At 41.2% G+C, this 22695-nt stretch overlaps 1 protein-coding gene across 2 annotated transcripts; it reads right to left on the reverse strand.

Moving 5' to 3' along the window:
• Positions 1–2820: 2820 nt before the first annotated feature.
• PRKRA (protein activator of interferon induced protein kinase EIF2AK2) lies at positions 2821–22688 on the reverse strand. 2 transcript variants are annotated; one of them, XM_002918824.4, is made up of 8 exons: positions 22395–22685; positions 21672–21841; positions 18245–18326; positions 16071–16149; positions 14924–15041; positions 12973–13067; positions 6562–6736; positions 2834–3559 (listed from the first exon to the last, which is right to left on the reverse strand). In XM_002918824.4, exons 1-8 carry the CDS (start codon positions 22457–22459, stop codon positions 3402–3404), a joined length of 942 nt encoding a protein of 313 aa, XP_002918870.2. In that variant the 5' UTR covers positions 22460–22685; the 3' UTR covers positions 2834–3401. The 2 variants fall into 2 exon arrangements, with proteins under 2 accessions (XP_034510697.1, XP_002918870.2); XM_034654806.1 differs by lacking the exon at positions 21672–21841 and having other exon boundaries at positions 2821–3559; positions 22395–22688.
• Between the last annotated feature and the right edge of the window lie 7 nt (positions 22689–22695).

Below are 22695 nucleotides of genomic sequence, written 5' to 3' on the forward strand. Positions count from 1 at the left end.
CTGTATCTTTAGTTGGGCTCCTGAGGGGGCAGACGCTGAGAAGGAGACAGTGGGGCTAGAGAGGGAGGTTTATTTAGCAAATGGTGTTGGGATCACCATCCATGGAAAGAATGGGACAAAATGGAGCATTGGACAGAGGAGCCGGCTTGTAATGTAGTCTCAACCAAATTCTCAGTTGACTCCGTGAAAAACTCCGAAGCTGAATGGCCCTTGAGCATTGTCCCAAATTAGAGCAGGAGGGTCAGATCTTTGCTCATCATTGGATTTAGCCTGCCAAAAGAAGGGGATGTGGCCACCCTTGAATGAAGTGACTCTTTTCACCTTCTAAATGACTTCCCAGGGCTGATAGCCCTACCACGGATGTGTGACTTGGATAGTTACACAGGGATCCATGCTTACAAAGGCCTCACCCTTCGTTTAATACTCTGCTGCCTCTGTCTTAAAATTCTTCATTTAATTGCCAGTTAATCACCCTTTCTTTTGTTATCTTTTTCCAAGACGTCATTTGAGCTTAGCAGTCATAGTCACTTCTATTGTCCTTAGTTACTGTTTCACTTCCTGTTTCTCAACTGTCTGATACACTGTGCCCACCCCTGGCATCCTATCCCCGTTCACTACTGGTCAAACTGTTAACAGCTGCGCTGTCATGTGTGCAAGGGGATATCTGTGTCCCACCTACCACCATGGGGGAGGGTGGTTGTCTCATGCTGTAAGCCAAGGGGCAGAAGAACCAGCTCCAAAACCCAGTTCTAGTATCTGCTTTCTTGTATCACTTCTGGTACAAGTGTCATAGGTTGGGTTCCCCGGAAAGCAGATTCGGGGGTAGAGATTGGTGGGTAGGCAGTTTATTGGGGAGTGCTCTTGGGATTACCACCTGGTGGGGGGAGGAAGCGCCACTGGGCAGAGGGAGAATATGGGCTATGATGCAATCTCAAGAAGGCCTCAGCCGACCCTGTGGGGATGGGACCTCTGAAACTGGATGGACTTCCAGATTGTCCCCAAAGGGATGAGGGGACCATTCTTTGAATGCAGGCTGCTGGGAAGGGAGTGTGACACTGGGCATGAGGGGATTCTCTGAATCAGAGATCTAACAGCTGCGGGTGGTTGGCCAGCAGCACTCCCAGGGCAGGGGAAACAAGCCAAGTCCTAGAGGGGAACCTGCATGGCAGATCACAGTACTCCCTGAGAGCAGGGAGGGGGTCTTTCTCACATCATGTAATGTCAGTCCACATTATATCCCAGAAACCTGTTATAGCGCTGGGCACACTCATGTTCATCATTTATTGAACCCATAGTATCATCGTATTGGGCTATTGCTATCTTTATCATTTATTCATCACCTGGTGCCCGTCACGGGTTAGAACTGATGCCACGAGGATGTTTGTGGCAGAGCTGCTGTTCAAAGCCTATTTGGAAAATTCACCTAATGTGTTTAACAGGCAAGAATGATTTGATAGGTTGAGAGCCTTAACATAGGGGTGAGCGAGAAATGCTATTAAAGATCACCTGCTGGTGTAGCTAACACCCTAGAAGTTTCCAGCAGAGGTAACATTTGAACAGTATCTTTAAAAATGCATGTTTCCTCCAGAGCCAGAAGCAGGAAAAACCTAGGCAGCAGGAAGAGTAGGACTTCTGGGCACCTTAGACTCAGAGACTCATTTCATCAGTACTATTTAGAACTGAATTACATTGTCCTTTCCCCCACTTGGATCTCCTCTTCTTCCAATGCCTTATGAAAGCTTTCCTCAATATATCCTTTCTGAAGTCAGCATTTTACTGTGCAGAAGTCTGTCATCTCTAGAGTTCATTACACCCTTTCTATATTCCAGAGCATTCATAAAAACCTAAGATCAATCCAATCTTAATGACCTACGAGCTTCTGTTGATGCCTAAACTTTGTTTCCAGTCTGTGTAATCCTTAACATCATCAAAAATAGTACCTAAAATTCCATGATTTAATACAGATGATAATGTGAAACTAAGTGCTCTTTAGAGTTTTAAATAAGTTACATGCATTGGTTTTCCTTTATGATGTTGTTTTATTCTTCTCAAAGGATTCCACTCAAGTATGACTTTTTTTCCAGACAGAAAAATACTTGTCATATACTTCTGCTGGATTAACACTTGAGGTTGTCAAAACCTGCCTTTATCATTCAGAGCTCTCTGAAGTGTTCTGAGTTCTGAAAACAGGCCTGAGACTTCCATCGAATCTACAAAAGTAGCACTATTGCCTGGTGCTGGCAGAGGGACCACTGGAGGGGTTCCAGGGTGATAGAGGGAAACAGAAAAGTTAAAATTTGCTCCTGAGGCTGATCTCCTAACCTTTCAATCACCCATTGTTTTGCTTGAAACACTTGTAACTGAATTGAGTGCACTGGGAAGTTTTGTTTTTGTCATTTTACTAATGCTTTTTCACTGCTAACTCCTGTATGAGTGGTTATGTCAAAGAAAAAGACAATGTTGCATTTGCTTGGAGAAAATATGGAATGGACTCATCCATCACATACATATTTGTACGTTTTTGCTTAGGCCATGGGTGTTTTTTATTTTTTAAAGATTTTATTTATTTGACAGAGCGAGAGAGAGAGTCAGCGAGGCAGGGAACACAAGCAGGGGGAGGAGGAGAGGAAGAAGCAGGCTCTTAGCAGAGAGCAGGGAGCCCGATGTAGGGCTCCATTCCAGGATCTGGGATCAAGCCCTGAACCGAAGGCAGATGCTTAAGGACTGAGCCACCCAGGCGCCCCCATGGGTGTTTTTTAAACTTTGACTTTCAGAAGTACCCTAGGGGTAGGTGAGTACCAGAGCATCCATGTCATGGCGCTCCCAAGAATGGCTACAAAGAAGGGACCACGGTCAGGTCAGTAACACTTTAATAAAACGAGCAGAACCCGTTACAACAACAGCTCTTTATTGCATGGATTCAAATGCACACCAGACCAATCCTGTTCCCTGAAATTCAGTAATCACATTCAATAAACGCCTGTTAGTGCGTTCTTCCAAACTCTAAGGGGCGTCCTCTGAATTCCCTGTACAAAGCCTTGCGTGAAGAAGAGGTTAAAGCACCAGTAAGAACGACTGTTGCTAGCAGTAGTTTTGTCTCTTCGCCGTCTTCGTCATCATCAACATACATGCAGTTTCTTCCCTGTGTGTACGTGGCGTTGTAACATGGGCGCTACACTCCGCCTATGGTACAAAGTTTATAAATACAATATACCTGTACAAAGTTGAAGCCGTTAAAAAGAGCTTGATAGCTACCAGGAGATGATGAAATCTGGAGTGTTGATGGAATCCATGAACAGATGTAGAAACAACACACAAACGCAGACGTCAACATATTCCTTGGGAACGGGCGAAAGGGGTGCTGCTTCTGTGCCACCGAGGGCTTCCGGGGCTGCGCCAGGTCACTTCCTCTCCGCTATTATCTTTAAATACTGCAGAGCGTTGTGCGCCGCGTCGCTCTGCGCGTTGCCGCAGGAGATGCCGGAGCCGTGGCAGACCGTGATGGGGCTGGTGGAGAGCTCGGCGAGACACTGATACTGCCCGTTGGCGCTCAGTTCTTCTGTAATCATGGGTTCAAACACGACAGTTAATGCCAAGCGTATGGAAAGCGGGCCCTTCACGGAAACAAGTTTCTACGACAGTCTTCCTGGACTACAGACGAAATCTATGGTATGCTACTCTATTCCCTCACCATCTTTATCGTTCTTCTCCAACCTAAAACCAAAACACAACTGCTCAACGCTGTGGTTCGCGAACAGCTGCGCTTCAGAATCACCTGAGGGTACGTGAAAGAAATGCGGGTGCCTTGGCCTCACTCCAGCTCGCTCACTCAGAAACCCAGGGATGGGGTGGGAGTAGCCGGATTCTTGCCTTTTCTTTTTAAAGCTCCCAAGACCATTCTAATGCGGCTAGATGAGCAGTGTTTGCAAATTGAACCGTAGCCAACTTTTTTTTTTTTTTTTTTTTTTTTTTTTTTTTTTTTTTAAGAGGGGAAGAAACCATTGGCTAGAGAACTGGAGAGACTGTTTTTCACTGTGAAGTCTAGGGTCACTGTCAGGAGACATCTGATCCAGGAAATACATAGCTCAGGGCAAGACCTCTCTTCTGTGTTCATGTTCTTGCATTCTACATCTGCGCAGATAGCCTAGTTTCATACTGTATACCCAATACCTAAGCTCAGGAAACAAACGTTCTTCTCATCAACGGATGAATCCCTGTCACTAAAGATGGCTAGATGACACAGGGGAAAGAGGCAGAAACGGATGAGTTACAATTTGTTAAAAGTGGCCATGATTCAATGTTATTTCTACCAAAGTCAGTATAATAGGAATTATCCAGATACAGCGGAGGTGCTTTAATGTGTGAAGAGGCTTTCTAGTTCTATCATCGAGATTCTTTTTTTCCTTTTAAATTGAGGTAAAATTCACATAACCTTAACCATGTTAAAGTAATATTTAGTACATTCACACTGTTGGGCAACTGCCACCTCTATCTACTACAAAACATTCTTATCGTTTCATTTTCCCAAGAAACACCATGCACATCGAGAAGTTGCTTCTTACCTCCCCTCCCCTGAAGCCCCCTGGCAAACACCAATCTATGGATTAAACTATTCTGGATATTCATTTAAGTAGTATCATATAATATAACCCTTTTGTGTCTCGCTTTTCACTTATTATGTTTTTGAGGTTAATCCACGTTGTAGCGTGTATCAGAATTTCATTTCTTTTCATGGCTGAATATTTAATTGCATGTATATATGACAACTGACTTATCCATTCATCCACTGATGGACCTCTGGGCTGTTTCCACCTTTTAGCTATTGTGAATAGTACTACTATGAACATGTGTGTATCTGTCTGAATACCAGTTTACAATTCTTTTGAGTATACATCTGGCAGGAGAGTTGCTAGGTCATACAGTAACCCATCTGAAGAACTGCAAAACTCCTGTTTCCCACAGCAGCTGAACCATTTTACACCCCCACCAGCAGTGTGGGAGGGCTACAATTTCTCTACATCTTTGCCGACATTCGTTATCTTCTATTTTATTCATCATAATCATCCCAGTGGTATGAACTGGTACCTCACTGTGGTTTTGATTTGCATTTCCCTGATGACTAAGAATACTGAGCATCTGTTTGTGTGCTTGTTGGCCATTTGTGCATCTTTTTTGGAGGATGCCTAGGTTCTTCTGAAGGTAACTGCATAGAAGTTAGCTAAATTAGCTGATTGTGGTTTTTAGACTGCTGTTCTCTATTGAGAAGAACTACTTAGTTCTTAAAATTGGTAAGATGCATTTCAAAGGCCCATCTCAAGTTTCTTTCTTCTCCCAGACTCAACCATCCATAGTCCTATTCATGACATAGCTTATTCATCTCTCTGTCTTAAAAGCCTTAAAAAATGTGGGTACTTAATAAATATTTACTGAATGGTCTCCCCTCAGCCACCTCTTCTGACCATGTGTCTGTATTAAATTCCCAGGTTCTACATCATTCTCAGTATATTAAGACATTGCACCTGACCCATCATTCAATCCCAAAGTAGCAGAGAAAACCAGAAATTCTTTAAGCACCTAAACACCAGAGCTGGCAGCTCCTTCAAGCTGGTCCCCACAGCCCACTGAGGATGGAACAAGGGATATCAAATTCTTCACAAATTACACTGATGTAATCAGTTAAAATCAAGACACCACACGTGTGTGCACGTGCCAGCTTTATAAAGCAAATTAAAATCCAAAGTGACTTGCTTTCTAATCTATCCACATTTGTCTACCTAAATGATTAAATCCAAAGTGACTTGCTTTCTAATCTATCCACATTTGTCTACCTAAATGATTAAGGGCTAGAGGAAATATGGAAGAGGACAGCTGGGATGGAATAAAGCTATAAAGTACTTGTCCCACTGATCTCCTTAAATTGGCAAACAGTGACAAAGTGGAGAGAAGTGGTCTGGCCCCCACAAACTTAGTGCTTGTTCCAGAAATGTGGCTGCCTTTTTATTTGTCAAACTCTCCATGAGGGCTAGTTTAACAGACACTGTATCTGCAGGGACTCTTCCCCTGATCGGATTCTACCGCTAACCAGCTGCATCCTCTCAGGCAAGTTTCTGAACCTCTCTGTGCCTTCCTTTCTTTCCTTACGTATAAGGATAATAAACCTACTTCACAGGATTACTTTGAAAATTCAGTGAGCTGAAATATGTAATATCCTTAAAACAGGGCCTGGCCTATAGTAAAACTATAACTATTAGCTACTGTTTTTTATTATTATAACTGTTTAGATGTTAACTATTAGTATGTATAAGAATGGGACAGATCAGTGATAAATATTACTGCTCTAATTTCATATATAAATATATAAAAATATTATATATATATACATATATAATATGTGTGTGGGAGAGATGTGTGTGTGTGTGTGTGTGTGTGTATTTATCTATCTATCTATCTATCTATCTATCTATCCCTGGTCAATGAAATAAATTGTAATACAGGCTTTGTTTCTGAAATACATTTTAAAAAGAAACCAGTTTTGAGGTAAGCCAAAGGAAAAAATCATACCTATATCCAAATACGTTATATTAAAACCTTGTTCCTTGGCGATTTCACTAAGTAGCTGGATATAATCTGTATTTGGAATACTGAGAAGGCTCCTTTTCAGTAAGTTGATCTTTTCACCAGGAGAATTCCTCAAGGAATGCCAAGTACATCCTAAAGAATGTCCTACTACATTTGTCTGAAAAACAGAGATGAAGATTAAGACTCGTAACTCAGCCTGAGTTCTAATGCTATGACATAAGTAAAAGTATTTATTAGACACTCACATTTAATCCTCTATAAAGCCTCTTTAAATGGATACCATTTGGTTAACTTTCCCATTTTAAATGAGATCACGCTAATAACACACATTTAACAAACACCGAGACGTCAGAGAAAAAAGAAGCCCATGCAATAATATACCAGAAGTACTTAAAAATACTTCCGTATGGGACAAAGGTCTCTCAGTCAAATTTTCTGATGACCACATTCAGATGTAGAAGATATTTAAAAAAAAATATAGAAGATATTTAAGAGCAGGATAAACCAACCTATAAATAACTGAATCTGCCTAATGGAGCAATTTACAAATTAAAATATAAAACAATTTTATCTTTATGACTTACTGTATTAAGTACCACTCACTCTGACAGCTCTGATGCAGAATATAGAAGAGGTGCAACGTACAAGTCAGGTGTGAGAAAGAGTCGTTCAAATGAATGGCAGGACGTCATAAAATTCTTACCAGACTTTTCCCAGAACCCAATAGAACTTTCTCCTTTTTCTCTTTTCTTTATTCTCCCCTATATCCTTCCCTTTCTGCCTCTGTACTTAGAATGCTTTACATTCCATGTCAGTGTATTTTTCTCAAATTGCCTTCACATATTATGCCAAGAAACCCCACAAACAGCAACAACAACAACAAAACTATGGCCCTCTGAAGTAGGGCAACCTATCCACAGTCTTATTTATTAATGAGACGGACAGAGGTTAAGGGATTTTCCAAAAAAGATCACAAGGATGGCCAATATACAGAATAATCTGCAAAATTTGAAAAACAGAATTTTGTATTCCTTGGTTGGAACTTTAAAACATTTTGTTTTTTAAAAATTGTAATTCACTGGAGCGCCTGGGTGGCGCAGTCGTAAAGCATCTGCCTTCAGCTCAGGGTGTGATCCTGCGGTTCTGGGATCGAGCCCCACATCAGGCTTCTCCGCTAGGAGCCTGCTTCTTCCTCTCCCACTCCCCCTGCCTGTGTTCCCTCTCTCGCTGGCTGTCTCTCTCTGTCAAAATAAATAAATAAAATCTTTAAAAAAAATTGTAATTCATTGATAGAGTAATTGCAATAACAACAAATAATGAAGAATAGTCTCTTTTCCTTACCACTCCTTTCCAGAAGACATGTTTCACTCCCAAAAGGTACTTACTGTTAAAACTAGTTCTTCAGTATCCTTCTATAATTCTAAATTCAAGCACACACACATAATCTTTTTATTTATTTTACTTCTTAACTTCCCTTTTCCTCCCTCCCTCCCACCCACTCTCACTCTTTCTCTCCCTCACCCCCACCTTCTTTCTTTCTTTGTAGCTCCACACCCAACCTGGGGCTTGAACTCAGGACCCTGAGATCAAGAGTCATATGCTCTACTGGGAGCCAGCCAGGCGCCCCCAGTCTTTTTAAACAAAAATGATAGCTTACTCTTCTATGTCTTATTTTGCTCATATCAATGCATATATAGGCACTATATTTATCTTAACCAGATTTCAATTATGGCTTTTGGGTTCTGAATTCTTTTTTCTTTATTCTAACTTTTACTAACAATGTTACAATAAAACTCTTTTGCACTTGGATGACTTTATCTGTAGAATAATTTCTGAAAGTAGAACTGAGTCAAAGAACATGTATGCTTTTGATTTTGATAAATATTTCCGGACTGATTTCTAAACCAATTTATACTACCATCAACAGTCTAGGTGGGTGCTTGTTCTCTGATACCCTCACCAACACCTGGGACTATCAAACTTTGTAGGTTTTCTCAGTCTAAAAGGTAAAAATAATATCTCTTTAATTTCCATGAGTGAAGCTGATCATTTTTTTTTAACTACTTATATCCCTTCTACAAGGTTATCTTTTTTTTTTGATGCGTTAAGAGCTTTTTATGGGGTACTGAAAACAGTCCATTTACAGACCTGTGTTAAAAATAATTTCTTGTTTTGATTTATTTTATTTACAGATTTTTTTTTTTTGCTGTGTAATAGGTTTTATGGAGTTAAATTTATCAGTCTTTTTTACTTTACATCTTTTAGGTTTTAAGTTATACTAAAAAGGTTTCCCCTATGCTAAGAATTTTAAAAAGGAAAGTTCTTCTGCGTTTTCTCATACTTGGTTTTAAATCTTACGTTCAAATTTTTGATCCACCTGAAATTTATTTTGATATAAGGAGTAAGGAAGCAACATAAATACGTCACACACATACAGATATATACATCCTCCCCTCCACGCTACTGCAAATGTGGCTGTAAGTTGTTTCTACATTATTTATTGAATAATCCATCCGTTTGCCCACTGATCTGAAGTCTCACTGTTGTCATATACTCTGTTCCTATGTGGATTATTGTCTATACCTGGATTCTCTAGTCTGTCTTCTATCCCTGTACCCGTACATGTGTCAACACTGTAGTTTTAGAATATGTTTTATTCTCTGGTAGGTATAATCAGTTTTCTTGGCTGTTCTTGAGAGTTTATTTTTCCAGATAAACTTGGTAAAGCTGTATCGAGATCCAAGATGAATTCTGGTAGATTTTGAGTGAGACTACATTACAATACATTTTCATATATTTCACAATATTGAGTCTTCCTACTGAAAATAGGTAGCTTTACATTAATTCAATTTCTGTTAAATCCCTCAGTAGAGTTCTGAAGTTTTTTTCACATGGCTCTGCACATTTTCAGTTTATTCCCCAGCACATTATCCTCTTTTCTATTATTGAAAATGAGATCTTTTTCATTCCACCTCTTAATATTTGTAAATAGAAAAACTATTGATTTTTTTCTAGTATACTTTTTTAGTACAGATTTCTATTTTGCTATAAAATGATCAATGTTACCTAGTTTCATAAATTTTGTTAACACAACATATACCACAAAAAGTCAGAAAGTACAGAATTATAAAAGCAACAATCTTGAGCCTCCTTCCATCCCTACCTTCAGTCCCCTTTCCAGAAGCAATTTTTTTTTTTTTTAAAGATTTTTTATTTATTTATTCAACAGAGATAGAGACAGCCAGTGAGAGAGGGAACACAAGCAGGGGGAGTAGGAGAGGAAGAAGCAGGCTCACAGCAGAGGAGCCTGACGTGGGGCTCGAACCCGCAACGCCGGAATCACGCCCTGAGTCGAAGGCAGACGCCTAAACCGCTGTGCCACCCAGGCGCCCCTCCAGAAGCAATTTTTAACTCTCTTCTTTAATTATTCTAGTGGTTACCTTCATAATCCTAAATACAAAAAAGCTATTGATTTTATATATTAATTTTATGATCAGTTACCTTGATGAATTCTCTTTTTCTAGCAGTTTTTCTTTTACAGGGACACAATCATATTATTTGTAGTTAACGATCATTTTTATCTCTTCTTTTTAAATTTTTTTTTTTTAAGATTATTTATTTATTTATTTTGACAGAGATAGACAGCCAGCGAGAGAGGGAATACAAGCAGGGGGAGTGGGAGAGGAAGAAGCAGGCTCCCAGCGGAGGAGCCCGATGTGGGACTTGATCCCGGAATACTGGGATCACGCCCTGAGCGAAGGCAGCCGCCTAACGACTGCGCTACCCAGGCGCCCCTTTTTAAATTTTCAACCTCGTATTGTTTTCTCTTGTCTAATTATATTGATTGGTACTTCTAGAACAAGATTTAAAAAATGGTCTCAGTGAATACCCTTGTTTTTCTTCTGAAATTAATGGGAAGGGATGTAATATGTAAACATGTAACTATGATTCTGATTTTTTTTCCTGAGGTATATATTTTGAATCACAGTAGGGAGATTTAAATTTAAAATTTTTTATTTAAATTCAATTTAGTTAACATATAGTGTATTATTAGTTTCAAGGGTAGAATTTAGTGATTCATCAGTTGTATATAACACCCAGTGCTATGACATCATGTGCCTTCCTTAATGCCCATCACCCAGTTATCGTATTCTCCCACCCACCTCCTCTCCAGCAACCCTCAGTTTGTTAACTACAGTTAAGAGTCTTTTATGGTTTTCCTATTTTTTCTTTTCTTTTTTTTTTTTTTTTAAGATTTTATTTACTCATTTATTTGTCAGAGAGGAAAGAGCGCACATGCAGGGGCGGCAGCAGGCAGAAGGAGAAGCAGGCTCCCTGCTGAGCAAGGAGACTGCCTTGGGACTCGATCCCAGGACCCTGGGATCATGACGTGAGCTGAAAGCAGATGCTTAATTGACTGAGCCACCCAGGCATCCCCCTCTCTATTTGCATCTGATTTTACTTTTCCTTCCCTTCCCCTATGTTCATCTGTTCTACTTCTCAAAACAACAGCGATATTTTAAAAGTGTTTACCAATGATTGCCAAATATCTCTTTGGCATCCATTGACTGTTTTTCTCCTTTGACCATTAAGGTGATTAATTACAGTAAGAGATTTAGAGAACCTATCTTTGCATTCCTGAAATGCAACAGAAATATCCTTGCATTCCTGAAATAAGCCCAACTTGTCTATGGTGTATTATTCTTTTACTGTTCTACTAGATATTTTATTAAGGTGTTTCACTCTAAGGGAGATCCATAATTTTTTCCACCGGGATTTGCTATTGTCAGGTTTTGGTGTTAGTGTTATGTTGGTTTTGAAAAATAAATTTAGAAGCTTCCCCTATGTTATATATGCACTGCCCAGAAGAGTTTAAATAACATTGGAAATGATTTCTTCCTTGAAGATTTAACAGAATTGACCTATAAAACCACTTATAAATCTATCTGTGCTCTGTGATTTTGGTGTCATCTCTGATCCAGTTTTAAAAGAAGTGAATGCAATGTTTTATGTTTTTCTATTAAGAAGGTAAAACCAAAATTATATTATTGTGTACAGTCTTTGATTTTTTTTCCTACAGAATGAGTCCTTATTTTATTATCATAAACTAGGACACTGCTATAGTCCTCACTTCTCATTCCCCACCTCATAAATCCTCAGATAATATAAGAGATGTACCTATCTATGAACATCATAATCTCAAGTAATAGGTCATGTGGAGCTCAAGCTTTTAAGCTCTATATTTGTTTGCCCAGCTGCCTACTCAGTATCTTTACTTAACATATTCTACAACACTTCAGATTCAATATATCCTACTCATTGTAGGTATTAACTCATTATCTTCTCCCCCTCAAATCCCACTCATCTTCTGTGTTCCCCACATTATTGAATGGTACCACCATCTACTCAGGTACCAATCTAAAAATGTTTATTTTCTCCTTTTTCCTTACTCCCCACATCCAATCAATTACCTTGCCCTATTCACTCCAGTTTTCTAAATAATTTTTAAACTAACCATGTCAACTGCCACTAGCTTAGTATAGGCCACCATCATTTCTCATCCATTTTCTGTAACAACATTCTATAGGTCTCTGAGTCTAAGACTCATTCACTCACGGTAGTCCAACCCCTTCTAATCCTGTCCTTCCCAGATTAAAATTCTTTAATGACTTTGCTCTACTCTCAGGATAAAGTTCAATCTCTTGACTATAGTAGTCCTGTCCAGATTTAATCCCTCTTTGCCTTTCTGGCCTCATTGTTTGAGACCCCCTCCTCCAACCCTATGCTCTAGCCACCGCAAAACCATTTAGGATTTCTAGATGGCATATAATGTTTTACTCCTGGTCTTCGCAGGTGTTCTTTTTTCTCTTTGGAATTCTTTTCCTCTGTTGTCATCAAGCAGGTCTTGGCTTAGATATTACCTCATCTAAGAAGTCTTCCAGAAATTCCCAGTCTTGGTTCGATCCTTCTATGTTCCCAAGCCTTCTCTGTAAGGACCAGGCTCTCAGGTTCTTTTCTCTTCCAGTAGGCTACGAACTCCCTAGTGGCAGAGACTGTCTTACTCACAGTATGCACAGAACCTGGCACAAGTCTGGCACACAGTGTGAGCTCACTAAATGTTTGCTTCACTGTCAAAGTGAAGGCAAAAATGGCACTATTGGCTTATCATCTTTAGATCTCATTATGTGATTCTGAATTTGACTGTGTCTCCCAAGGCCTCTTACCTGGTAACCCTTGTGATAGCTAAATTGGGGTCATGTACATCTGAACAGTGAAGAGAGTTTTTAAAATTACAATGCTAGAGTGTCTATACGACAAGGAATCTAGGGAAGTTTCCTACAGCAAGAGATGCTTAATCACATTGACATCACAGGTGTCTTGATCATTACTCACTAAAGAAATGTGGTTCTCTGGAGAAATATTACTGAATTTGGCAAGAAATTTCTCAGCAGCGTTTCTCTTGGCTTGTTTTTTTGATGCCCCCTTTCCTAAATAAAAAAAAAAAAAAGAAAGAAATGGTAGGTTTAGAGAAGAAATTAGATGCATAAAATATTTTTTTAAAAGATTTTATTTATTTATTTGACAAAGATAGAGACAGCCAGTGAGAGAGGGAACACAAACAGGGGGAGTGGGAGAGGAAGAGGAAGAAGCAGGCTCATAGCCAAAGAGCCTGATGTGGGGCTTGATCCCATAATGCCGGGATCACGCCCTGAGCCGAAGGCAGACGCTTAACGACTGCGCCACCCAGGCGCCCCCATAAAGTATTATTTTTGATCAGAGAACAATTTCGTGATTTCTATATACTATACTTTCGCTGATCTGACATCTTTGCTTATTGTGTTTCATACAACTATTAATTTTTTCTAAAGATTTATTTAGAGAGAGCGCGTACATGAGTGCGGGGGGAGGGGTAGAGAGGGAGAGAGGAGGGGAGGGAAGGTCCCAAGCAGACTCCATGCTGAGTGCAGAGACTGATGCAGGGCTCGATCTTACAACCCTGAGATCACGACCCAAGCTGAAACCAAGAGTCAGGTGCTTAACCAACTGTGCTGCCCAGGTGCCCCCATACAACTATTAATTCTCACATTTTTGAAGGCATTTCTTTGACAGTTTATCTTTAATAGTTACACTTTTTGTTTTTAACAGGTATATTTCCCTGTCTAGCTTTAATGAATCATATTTGGTTTAATTCTGACCAAGTATTCAAATTTATCAAGGTACATTTGAATTACAGCTCTTATCTCTTAATGTCTACTTCTTGCTTGCAAACTTCTATAAACTGATAGCTATGAGGAATTTTTCTTTAACATGAGTAAGACATGCAAAGGAGATACTGCAGTTGAAAGACACTGTAAGTATCATCTGCGTCCATGCTTTTTGTTTTACAGATTTAAAAACTGAGGCTTGGAGAGACTAAGTAATTTGCCTACCCCCACAAACCAAGGGTGCATCAAGAATGGATGCCAGGTGGGGTGCCTGGGTGGCTCGGTCGCTTAAGCGTCTGCCTTTGGCTCAGGTCATGATATCAGGGTCCTGGGATCGAGCTCCATGTTGGGCTCCTTGATCAGTAGGGAGCCTGCTTCTCCCTCTCCCTCTGCCCAACTGCCCCCCCAACACACACACATGCTCTCTCTCAAATAAATAAATAAAATCTTTAAAAAAAGAATGGAAGCTGGGGTTCCCACTTCCGGTCCAGTGCTTTCTGCATTGGCCCGCACTGCCTCTCAGGGCAAATGGATGCTGATTACTTGAAACAGATATCTAGCCTATTCCATTTCATGCCATTTTAAGAAAGCTAGAGAAGTTGCAATAGGGACCCTCACTTAGTACTCTATTAAGTGACTCTTTTCGCATAGTTTCTGGCACTTACAACATGGAAGTTGCTATCATTCAAAGGGATAATTTCTACTTTATTTTTATCTCATGCTATTTTTTGCCATGTAGCCTCTTATTAATCATCTTGTTTTCAAATGTGATCTTCTAGTCCTCCAATCTTCTAGAACAGCTGTTGAAACTTCCAAGAAGAGATTTACTATTGTTTTCTAAAATGATTTTTAAGTCACTAACACATCAATGCAGGCTATGTAAAGTCAATTATTTACTTCTTTCTGTTAACAAGCTTTTCCATGATTTTTAAAAATATCAAATTAAGAACCATAAGTATTCTTAAGCCAAATATTTATACTTACATTCAACTGTAGAAAGAGACAGTAGAATAGGAGTGTATCAATTTTCCCCCCCAGAAATATTTGAAAGGAAATCACAACAGAACTTTCTATGTTCATTCATCATCTGAAAATATTTCAAATGTCTTCAGGTTATGAGAGTAAAAAGAAGTAATTACCAGTTTCCATAAATGACTCTAGCCTGCAAATTGTGGTATATTCTCTCTTATGCGCAGGTCCTCCCTCTTGGGAAAGGGTATATTCAGGAAGTCTCCAGCCATGATGAATAGCCAACTCCTAGAAAATCGAGATGAGGCTTTAGTAGTAACTTTTATTATGCGATGGGCTTAGTCACATAAATGATACTCTTTCATGATGTTAATCCCATTTCTATTTCTATGTTTGAAAAGAATAATGATATTCTGCAATGGAAAAATGGGGGGAGACCTTATATTCCCCATAAATATTCCTGCATCTTATATCTTGCAAGCTCACAATACCAAAACTGAAGCAGTTTACTGCTAGGATGGGAATGGTGTTCTTCCATTAAGCCATAGTGAGCAAATATCAAAGAGCTCAAAGAGAAAGAGGAGCTACTATCGCCCTCTTGGGGAACATCCACAGGTCTCACTGTCATCAGTTCCTAATGCCTCTCCCTCCTAGTTGCAGACTTCCTGCCCACAGCCGGCTAACTACTGCATTGGAACATGAGCAGAGAGCAAAGGCAGCAAACAAACAGACTCGGACAAAGCGAGGACAGATCAGGGGAAGAAAACTAAACAAAAAGACAGCAAGAAAGGGACCAAAGGACGGGCTGGATAACGGGGAGGGGAGTTGTTCAACAGAGCACATGGATAATCTGCAAGAAGGATACTCTGCATGCAAAATTCAAAGCTGATTTTTTTTTTCCCAGTAGAATAAGCAAATAGACTACTTCTTTCTTGAGGCAGGTTACCCAATTTGGGTTCTTCATAAAATCTTCTGTCTTAACAGAAGTAGAAAAGGTTTGTCACAAGAGTGGCAAGAAATATTCTTAAAGTATAAAACACTCTACCCATGTGCACTGGGGTCCTGTTGATCTCAAATGAGAATTCCACAAACCAAAGGCAGATACTGTATATGGAAGAAAATCCAAAACGTAAATAAATAGGAAAATAATTTCAAGTTAGTGCTGTAATATCTAATGATCATAACCAGGAAAACAAAATATTATACCATCTTATCTTTAAAAAATTCAGTCCTTGTTTCAGCCTTGTCATATTATCAATTTATGACATCTTTCTTCAACAGACAAAATGTTATGTAAGGAAAAACTGTGTGACTTACCTGTAATGAACCAATAGGGTTAAGCTGGTTCTTTGGTTGCTTAGAAGGGTCAGGCATTAAGGGGTCAGGAACTGCAAAGCTAAACATTTTTTAAAATGTTATGAAACAAAATAATTTCCCCAAAACCATTCAACAAATGACAAGCATTTCTTATTTAATCCTCGATGCCTCTGCTTTTCTCCATGGAATGCCCTTCTCTCCCACTTCTATGAGAATATGACCTACCCACTATCCAAGGTACATCTCATATGCCACTTCCTCTAAGAAACCTATCCTGTTATGTTAATGGAACATAATTTCTCCCTCCTTTGAACCATTATTAATATTTAGGTTGACCCTTTCTTAGGCAAATTATTTTACCATAAGTTATATACTCTTACAAATACATGTAACTTGTCCATCCCTCACCACACCTCTCCTGTGTTCACACTGTAAAATCCTTCATGGCAGGGCCTATGCATCACTGACCTTCATAAGCCTTACAGGACTGTGCATATATAATAGGTGCTTCATCAAAATGTGTTTAAATAAAGCAAACTACTGTTACAACTACACAAAAAGGGAAGACTAATAATTAGGAAATTTAGCCTGGTAATGTGAATGATACAGATCATAAAGTTGTTTTTCACTCAAATAATTATGGAAGAAAAATCTGTTTGATCTATCATCTGTTATATGCTAGAATAATCCTCCTAAGATTTATATGTATCCTGCCTCAAATAGATGGCCTGCACAAATCTGGTTCCAGCATGTGGGGACTATGATTAGGGAAAAAGAGAACAATGTCTTCTAACTAGTCTGAAATTACTAATTAGTTAGGTGATGAGTGTCTAACACTGAGTAAAGCTACATTCAAGGTCACTACCACTAGGCTACTGAAGAGTCATTTCTTCCATGACCAAAGAGGCTCAGTTATTGCCATTTCTTCAGGTTGTTTTTCCACCTGCCAGAATTTCAAGCTTTACGTAGGCTGATGAGATATGAATATTCACTTAAAATGCTGCACGCCGAAGCTACCCAAATAATTGTGATGGAGATGTGAGAAAGTCTCTGTATTAAATCAGGCCACTTTAGGCCTGATTACAGCTTAGTAATTCCCATTTTATCTGTCAAGAAGCACAAATATATAGTAAAGTTTGTTAGCCTTTTTTGCTGACAAAGTGAAGTGCTCATGTGCAGAAAGGACACTCTGTATGCTCATTTCTACAAATATACTCAACACTTCGGGTTGACCTTTGGGCTGCACAGAAATAGCATGGTCATCACCAGCAAGGGGGGACTCCAATACCTGCCATGCCATTTGGCATGTCTACAAAGCCAGCATAAATCAACTATAATGTATGACCCCAGAGAATCAAGCATCATTTTGTGAGATCCAAAACTTGTCAATGCTTCATTCTAAACTACTCAAATGGTTTGGAAGGGCTTAGAAAGGGGGAGGAGCACTGCATGAGAACCTAAGTACATGCTAGACTGAAAGTGTTGAAGCTGGAGAAAAACCCTCCTAAATTCCCACGGGCCTCTGCTGTCAGCTCTGAGCAGGTACACCAGACTGTACTCCAGGAATAACTGAGTGCATGTAAAGAGAGGAATTTAAAGGCTCAGCACGCTCCAGAATGTGTCCATTAGAAACCAAAGATGGCATTCTATGATACATGAGATGCTCCAGGACCAACATTCTCCAAAAGCACCTAAAGTGACAACAAATTTATTTTGGAAAAATACCATCATTAAACACCACTTAACATCTTCTTGTATTTGGTATACATTCTATAATAAAAGGAAATTTCTTTGTCTCCTTCCAAATTAGAATCTTCCCAAGAATATTTTCACTGATCTTTTTCCACTTCATAACTTATGTAGTGCAGAAATTATTACAGTCTTAACACAGTAAGCTATCTGCGAGAAACACTGGGGTTTTCTACTGTTGCATCCCATTGAGGGGGGAAAAAGCCTAGTTCCTGAGAGCTTTCATTTAACAGTTAATTGCCGGATTGAATTTCTTAAGGATAAAGTTGTCTTTAACAGATGACAGGTTTTCACAAGAAAATAGAATTTTAGAGCTAAATACTAACAACTGTTCACTTTGTTGCTTTTGTGAGCGTGTTCAAACTTTTAATCTTACCTCAGCCATGATATTTTTGAGCTGTAGAATACAAAGAAATTTAGCTCACCAAATACTTGCATTGGCTTTCAAAATGTTTATGGCAGCCTCTGCAGCTCTGTGTTTCGCCAGCTTCTTACTTGTACCTTCACCTGAATTAAGGTTAAGAAAAAAATGTCTTTATGTGCTGTGAAAATGTGAGGCTTGCAGAGACATTTGGATAATACAAAGAAGTCACTACAGTTCTTCTATACATACATACACAAAGGTAATACATATATATACTATGTACTGTAACAAAATATTCACCACACGAAATTCATACCTTAAAAACCCACAATTTTAAGTTTTATGTATCGAATTCTATGTACGCCTATATTAAAAAATCCTTGTGTATATTTGTTTATTACATAAAATGGTAATAAAGTAGACCATGTCAGACTTCCTGAAAAAACTGCAACTTAGTATTTTACTCCTCCTTATTCCTAGACAGAGAGGAAATTCTTCCGTGGCAAAAAGTCTCCTTTAAGGGAGCCACTTATAGCAACACTGTTTGACAGCAAAATGTGCACAATTTTATTCTAATCGTCTATCGTATACTGCATTAAACCCCTCTGTTTGGCTGAGCAGTCCTGGCTACATGTTGGTACAGTGGCAGAAGGTCTATAGAGGGAACGTGAGCGATTACATTATGTGTCTTCCATACAATCTATATCCCTTACCTAAGTAGCTAACAGGGAGGCAGGGATAGGCCTGACTCATCACCGAAACCACAGCCTAATTTCAGTAAGCCATCACACCTGTTAAATGGTAAATTCAATCTTTTTCCTTCTGAGTTCAAGCTAGGTGCTGAGCACCTTTCAAAAGTGGTACCAGAGTGCTGATGCCCATTTCTCTGGTGTGGAGGAAAGAAACAGGATATGGGATAAATTTCAACCGTGACTCTCAAATGTCAGGGGACATACAAACCATACGTGTTTATCCACTAACCTAGGGACTTAGGGCTACAGAGCAGTATGAAACAGAATCCCTGCCTTTCAAGAGCACACAGCCTAGTGCGGGATTTTGTCTGTAAAGAGGCATCTGAAATACAGTCGTATGTGTTACAACCGGCCTAAGTACAGGCTGGAGGGGAAGGACACCAAAGGGGCAGCTCCCTCCTCTTGGCAAGGATTCAGAAAGGTTTCAGGAAGGAAGAGATAATGGAAAGAAGACATAAAAGAGTAGTAAAAGCTAGTAAGGTGAAGAGAGTTGGGGGTTAGGAAGAGCATTCTAGACAGAGAAAAGAGCACCTGCTAGGGCTCAGAGGCAACACGGAGCTTGGTGTTCTCAATACCTCCAAGCAGCTGGGGAGGTAAGAGCTTAAAGAAACGAGTTTCAAGGTAAAAGGCTACAGGGTTAGCAGGGTAGGAAGAGAGGTCAAACAACAGTCTTCTAAATTTGTGCTTCTCAAACTTTACAATGCATAGGAATTGCCTGTGACTTTTGTTAAAATGCATCCTTTGATCCCACAGGTCCAGCGTGGGGCCTGCTATTCCGGAGCGTTTGCATCAAGTGCCCAGGTGACAGTAATGCTGTCGATCACATCTCAAGAAGCAAGGTCATTAAGTCATATTAAGAAATCTGTATTAGGGGCGCCTGGGTGGCACAGCGGTTAAGCATCTGCCTTCGGCTCAGGGCGTGATCCTGGCGTTGTGGGATCGAGCCACATCGGGCTCCTCCGCTGGGAGCCTGCTTCTTCCTCTCCCACTCCCCCTGCTTGTGTTCCCCTCTCTCGCTGGCTGTCTCTATCTCTGTCAAATAAATAAATAAAATCTTTAAAAAAAAAAAAAAGAAATCTGTATTAATCCAGAGGGTGATGGGCAAACCACCAAATGGATTTTAAGAGCAAAAAGCACATGACCAGATCTGAATGTCAGTGTCATACGGGGAATGGACAGCTGGAGACTAGAAGCTGAGAGAGCAGCAGCAAGACAGCAGCTGTGGTCCAAGTGCAAGACGAAGGCGGCCCAGACAGCAGCAGTGGGAAGACAAGCGGAGCAGGCAGATGCCAGAGCTGCTTAAGAAGTAAGACTTGGTGGAAGAGTGGGCAAGAGGCAGAGGAAGGAGTAACGAAAATGAAACCCAACTTTCTACTGTGAGCAAATGGGTGACGGTGGTGCCTTTAGTGAGCTAGGGAATGCCAGGGAATAGACTTGGGGGAAACGAGAGGGATTCAGTCTGGGACAGTGAGAAGCTGAGGTGCTTTTGGGTCATCCAAGTGAAGATGCCCAGCAAGCACGGGTTGATGGACTGTTCCATAACCGGACCTGGGCTGAATGAAGACAGATTTCAGGATATTCAGCCTTTAGATAGCATGTGAAGCTGCTATCTAATCTCACGTAGGAAGTCAGGGCAGTGCAGCAAGGACAGCAGGGGACCGAAACTGAACGGTTGGTTGCCATAGGTTGTTAATCCCTGGCCTAAAACACTTTGAAGGGAAAAAGACTACTTCATTTTCTAAATTTTCACTGAATATTTAAAACTAGACCTGCTAAAGGTGTAATGCAACGAGTCCATGGTTCGTTATGAGGAAAACTTCCAGCTAGCACCTACAATCCACCTGCCTCCTATAGATAAAAAAAAAGCCTCAAAATTTTCTTAAAGTCGTTTCAAAGAAAATAGTGGACTCCAGATTTTCAGGGACCTAAACAAAGGATGCCTTTAGATTACCAGATGGTGCAACTCCGGCGTTCCTGAATTGTTTTCTCAGCATTCTTCCGAATTAAATTTAGTATTATTTTTTGTGTTTGCAGTTAAATAGGTACATAAGAAACAAAATGCCTACATTTACAAATGGCAACTTTAGTTATCATTTGTTCAAGCTCACAGACCATAAGGGGCGTCTGAACTCTGAAACTTCATTGCTATGTGACTTTGGACGTGTTAACTGATAATCTCTCTGAACCTGTTTCCTCATGTATAAAAAAGAAGATGACTTCTTACTAAAACCTGTACAGGGTTCGGAACTAGATGGTGCTAGGAAATATGGTATTTGAGCCGTCGTCCTCATTTTGCCTGGATACAGAATCAAGTGTGGTACAATGGGCCCAAAGTGCCAGACGAGTCCATACAAAGAGGGGAGAGATTCAGAAAATTCTGGGCTCATGTCTCCTGGCATCTTCTATAATCTATGAAACTATGAAACTTGTCAGCACCTACTGATCCAGCTATGGTTGCTCCAAGAACCTTTCCTGATTCTCCCTAATTCTTGAAAGAACCCTAGGAGGATCCTAGGGCATGTTTCTGAGCTTCTCTTGGTATCTGGAGAAGAGAAAATTAGGGAGAGAAGCAGATGAATTTGCAAAGTCCCCATGACCTGAGACGAGAGGTCTCAGTTTCAAGAGCCTGCTCCTCACAGCTGTCCCTGGTAAAAAGGGCACTTTTCCGAACTGAAAAGCAATACGAAGTCTTGCCGGCCAACCCACATGATCATGGGGTTAATTGTGCATACACACCTGTGCAGGTTATGTCACCAACGGTTACTCTGAAGGTGAAAGTGGGTACGTGTATTTGCACATCCGATCTTTCACATTCATAAACCGGGATGTTCTTGGTCTTCATGCCGTATTCGTGTAATACCTGAATTGGTGTTTTCCCTGGCTTAGCTGTAATCATCTTCCCCAAACTGCAAAAACCAGAAAAAAAGTGTGCTTTGCATGCCAAAGCGGGGAGGAAAGCAGAAGCATACAGAGGCTAGTTTTGACTGTCACCAACACTGATGCGGGAGGCGCCGAATCTCCCCTGCGGCCAGCGCCTGAGATGGCAAAGCGCACCAGTCTCCCGTCCCCGCTGCGGCGGGCAACCGGCAGGGTGAAAGAGGGCTCTAGGGAGATAACTTGAAGGCGGGTAGGAGGGATTCCCCGGGGTTTCGGGTGCTGCAACCTCTCAGGACCAGGTCCACATAACCCCCTTCCCGGGTGGCGGCGACGCTCCACCTCCGCCCACCCCGCGCGCAGCCCGAGGCCGCAAGAGAGGCGGGGCCAGGCCGCAGACCCCAGACCACGCGCGGTCGAGAGGGCGGAGCCGAGTGCCCCCGGGTCCGCCCGCAGCCGCGGGGACGAGAGCTACGGGAAGGGGCTTTACCCAGAATGCCGCTGGAGATTGGGCTCCCCCGCCCGCCTCTCGTGCCCACCACTCCCGGCCCTGCCCGGCTCGGCCCCGACTATTCGGGTGCTGACCTGAAGGTCCCGCTGTCCTCGCGCTCCAGCGGCGGGGCCGCGGCGCGATGCCTGCTCTGGGACATAGCGAGAAGGGACAGCTTGGCGGCAGGTGGAAGAGCGGTGCGGAGAGATGTCCTCACTCCCCGGGTCGGCCGGTGCCCAAGAGGAGCGCTCCAGCGCCGCCGCCGCCTCCACGACTCCCTCTTTCCTCCCGGCTTGCGTCCCTCTTGCGAAGGGGCCGGGCGGAGGCGGAGTCTCGGTGCAGCAGCGCCGTCCACGCCCCTTCGCTGCCGGGCGGCTGGCCAAACTCCAAGCCGGG

Source organism: Ailuropoda melanoleuca, chromosome 2 (assembly GCF_002007445.2).
Source record: "Ailuropoda melanoleuca isolate Jingjing chromosome 2, ASM200744v2, whole genome shotgun sequence".
Classification (NCBI taxonomy): domain Eukaryota; kingdom Metazoa; phylum Chordata; class Mammalia; order Carnivora; family Ursidae; genus Ailuropoda; species Ailuropoda melanoleuca.

Coding starts and splice junctions, on each gene's coding strand:
- PRKRA (XM_002918824.4), bottom strand. CDS start 22,459: ATGTCCCAGAGCAGGCATCGCGCCGCGGCCCCGCCGCTGGAGCGCGAG. Junction 16,150..18,244: donor AAAGCCAATGCAAGTATTTG/GTGAGCTAAATT, acceptor AAAAATGTTTAG/CTTTGCAGTTCCTGACCCCT. Junction 15,042..16,070: donor ACCCTATTGGTTCATTACAG/GTAAGTCACACA, acceptor TCGATTTTCTAG/GAGTTGGCTATTCATCATGG.